Source organism: Trypanosoma rangeli (assembly GCF_003719475.1).
Source record: "Trypanosoma rangeli strain AM80 chromosome Unknown Tra_15.4_contig_00801, whole genome shotgun sequence".
Classification (NCBI taxonomy): domain Eukaryota; phylum Euglenozoa; class Kinetoplastea; order Trypanosomatida; family Trypanosomatidae; genus Trypanosoma; species Trypanosoma rangeli.
Window position 1 is genome coordinate 1 of NW_021706551.1, and position 2618 is coordinate 2618.

Genomic DNA, 2618 nt, shown 5'->3' on the forward strand with positions numbered 1-2618 from the left:
TCCCTGCTGGGATTTTTACCGTGTCTGTGCAACACCCCCAGTGTCGCGGCCGTGCAGACGTCGGGGCAGAGGCGGTGTTTTTGTGGCTGCGCTCTTAACGACGGCGGCTTTTTGGCGATGAGTGGAGGTGCTGGCGGCGAGGTCATTTTGGTGCCGGGGAAATTCCCGAAGGGTCCTTCCTCCCCCTTTCTTTGTTGCTTGTTTGCAGACAAGTTTCACTGCGACTGGGCAGAACAGGTCGAATCGTGTGGATGCGACGGGCCGTACGAGGGTCTGATGCTGCGTTGCTGTGCACCTTGTTTCTCTATTCCGGCTACGCCTGACGCCCTTTTGCGAGGGGGCATCTGAGACGTTTGGCTGCGGAGTGTGGTTGGTTGCCCCCATGTTGCTTGCGGGGGTCAACTGTGTGGTGTGTGAGCGTGAGTGGTTGAGTCGCAGCGGAAAGGTTTGCCTTCTGCTGCGGGGGACCCGATTTCCGCTGCGGTGGTGTTTTTCGCCCGTACGCAGGCCGCACGCCCCCACCTCACCGCGCACCACTTCACGCAGCATAAATGGGGACGACGCGCTGCCGACGGTGTTGGTTGCCTCGTTTTTTGTCGTGTGTGCCTCTGGGCACGCGGGTGGCTACGGGCGCGTCTTGGCCGTGGCTGCTTTTGGTGCGCGTGCGTGTGTGTGTGCTCGTCGGTGGGGCAGACGCGAGCTCTTTTTTTTTTGGCGTCCTCGACCTCACACTAGACACGAATTGGAGTACAACGACACAATAAGCAAGTAAACCACAGAAGGAAAGGAGGGAACGAGACGCCACGCAAAGGAAAGACACGAGGAATGCACCACACTCCGTACATCCTGTTGCTGTTGCTGCTGCTGCTCTGCTGCTTCACCGCTTCTTTTGCAGCCGCTGAGCATCGCTGCATATTTGACCGCATTTCTCGCAAGGCTGGGCCCCCGATGAGGGCAGTTGTGCGTGAATTGCCGGGGCGGGAGCGTGACGGGACGCAGGTGTTTGCTGCCTTTGTGTCTGACTGGGCGCCCATCCGTTTTAAGGTCTTCTCGAGGGACATGAACAGTGCTTCCAGGTACTGCACCGCTGCGGGAGAGTCCCGCCCGGACATGGGAGGAAGAATCCGTGTGTGCCGGCGGAACGATGTTCTCACGGCCAAGAAAAAGTCCATCATCTTGAGTCGGTTGCTTCCCCGAGCCACACAGCTGCACATGGATCGTCTCCACGTTCAACCGTTCACGGGCGCGGTGGTTGTTCAGAATTTTTCGGCTGGAACAGTATTGCGGCAATTTTGAAATACCCAGCTCCCACCACACGAGGGGCGTTTTTGGCGCGGACATGTTTTTGTACGCCGCTGCTGCACCGACTGAAGGTACTAATAATGCGTGGGCAGTGGCATGCGTTGAGTTGCACGATGGGCGTCCTGTGGTCGGGATGATAAATATTGGCCCGGATTCAGTCACCTATTCGGAGTTCAGTGTTCGTGTTGCGGCGCATGAGATTGCGCATGCACTCGGGTTTGAGGTGGAAGTTTTTGATGCCAGGAATATGGTACAGATGATACCTGAGGTTCGTGGAAAAAATAATGTGCTCGTTGTGTCTTCACCCAAGACGCTGGAAAAGACTCGTGCGCACTTCAAATGCACAGGTGCCCCTGGAATGGAGCTGGAGGATGAGGGTGGGGGTTCAACGGCATCATCGCATTGGAAGAGACGCAACGCAAAGGACGAGCTGATGGCTGGAATTCCCAGTGCCAGCTACTACACGGCGCTGACGATGGCTGCTTTTGAGGACATGGGCTTTTACAGGGCACAGTGGAGCATGGCGGAACAGATGCCATGGGGCAACAACTCCGGCTGCGAACTGCTGACGGAGAAGTGCCTGACTGATGGCGTCAACCGGTATCCCGAACTGTTTTGCCGCGCCAGAAGAAGAATTCCGGTATGCACATCGGATCGCTTGGCTCTGGGGGCATGTAGGACTATAATCTACCCAAACCCCCTTCCAGCACAGTTTCAGTACTTCACGGGTCCCAGACGCGGTGGGGTCATTGGCGACAAAATGGACTACTGCCCCTACATTAAAGGGTATAAGGACAGACGGTGCATCAATGGTGGTGCACGTTATGCGTGGAAGCCGCATTGGCCCAAGGTCAAGGTGCTTAAAATCGGATGGGCTGCGCGATTCTGCTGGTCTCATTGGGGACGTCTGCGCTGAGGTGTCGTGCGACAACGACACGGTGAGTGTGCGGTACCTTGCTGATGACACCTGGCATGTATGCCCAGAGGGCGGCACTATCACACCAACTGGGCCGGTGTTCGTGAGCGGGAAGATTGTGTGCCCGAGGCGCATTGAAGTGTGTTATGTTCACTAGACACGCAGTGCTGGCGCCGATGCGAGTCAGTTGGCATTAATTTTTTCCTCAATTTTAGTGGTCGTGCTGATCACGGTTTTAGTATTAATGTGTTGATTGTAGCATAGGAAGCGCGCTGCGCAAAGGCTAAATATGTGGTGTTTGGGTTCGTGCTGAAGGCAGGCAGCTCCACGTGAAATCATTTTTTTTTCCTTTTCCCTCTGAATATAAAAGTGACGCAAAAATAATGAAAAAGAAATATAT

General features: G+C 55.4%; 4 protein-coding genes across 4 annotated transcripts in view; 3 read left to right on the top strand and 1 right to left on the bottom strand.

Moving 5' to 3' along the window:
* Positions 1-348, top strand: TraAM80_10122 (uncharacterized protein; the record flags this gene model as incomplete). Its single annotated transcript, XM_029386767.1, has 1 exon — positions 1-348. A coding segment is annotated over one exon (348 nt), but the record flags the coding sequence as incomplete, so codon positions are not given.
* Positions 349-825: 477 nt separating this feature from the next.
* On the top strand, positions 826-1296 carry TraAM80_10123 (leishmanolysin; the record flags this gene model as incomplete). Its single annotated transcript, XM_029386768.1, has 1 exon — positions 826-1296. The coding sequence occupies one exon, from the start codon at positions 826-828 to the stop codon at positions 1294-1296; it is 471 nt and encodes a 156-aa protein (XP_029233378.1).
* A 43-nt stretch (positions 1297-1339) lies between these two features.
* On the top strand, positions 1340-2218 carry TraAM80_10124 (leishmanolysin; the record flags this gene model as incomplete). Its single annotated transcript, XM_029386769.1, has 1 exon — positions 1340-2218. One exon carries the CDS (start codon positions 1340-1342, stop codon positions 2216-2218), a length of 879 nt encoding a protein of 292 aa, XP_029233379.1.
* A 335-nt stretch (positions 2219-2553) lies between these two features.
* Positions 2554-2618, bottom strand: part of TraAM80_10125 (uncharacterized protein) — a gene marked incomplete at both ends in the record, with an annotated part of 1133 nt that continues 1068 nt past the window's right edge. The window contains one exon of the mRNA XM_029386770.1: positions 2554-2618. This exon is cut by the window's right edge and continues 1068 nt beyond it. Within this exon, the coding sequence (XP_029233380.1) occupies positions 2554-2618 (65 nt within the window).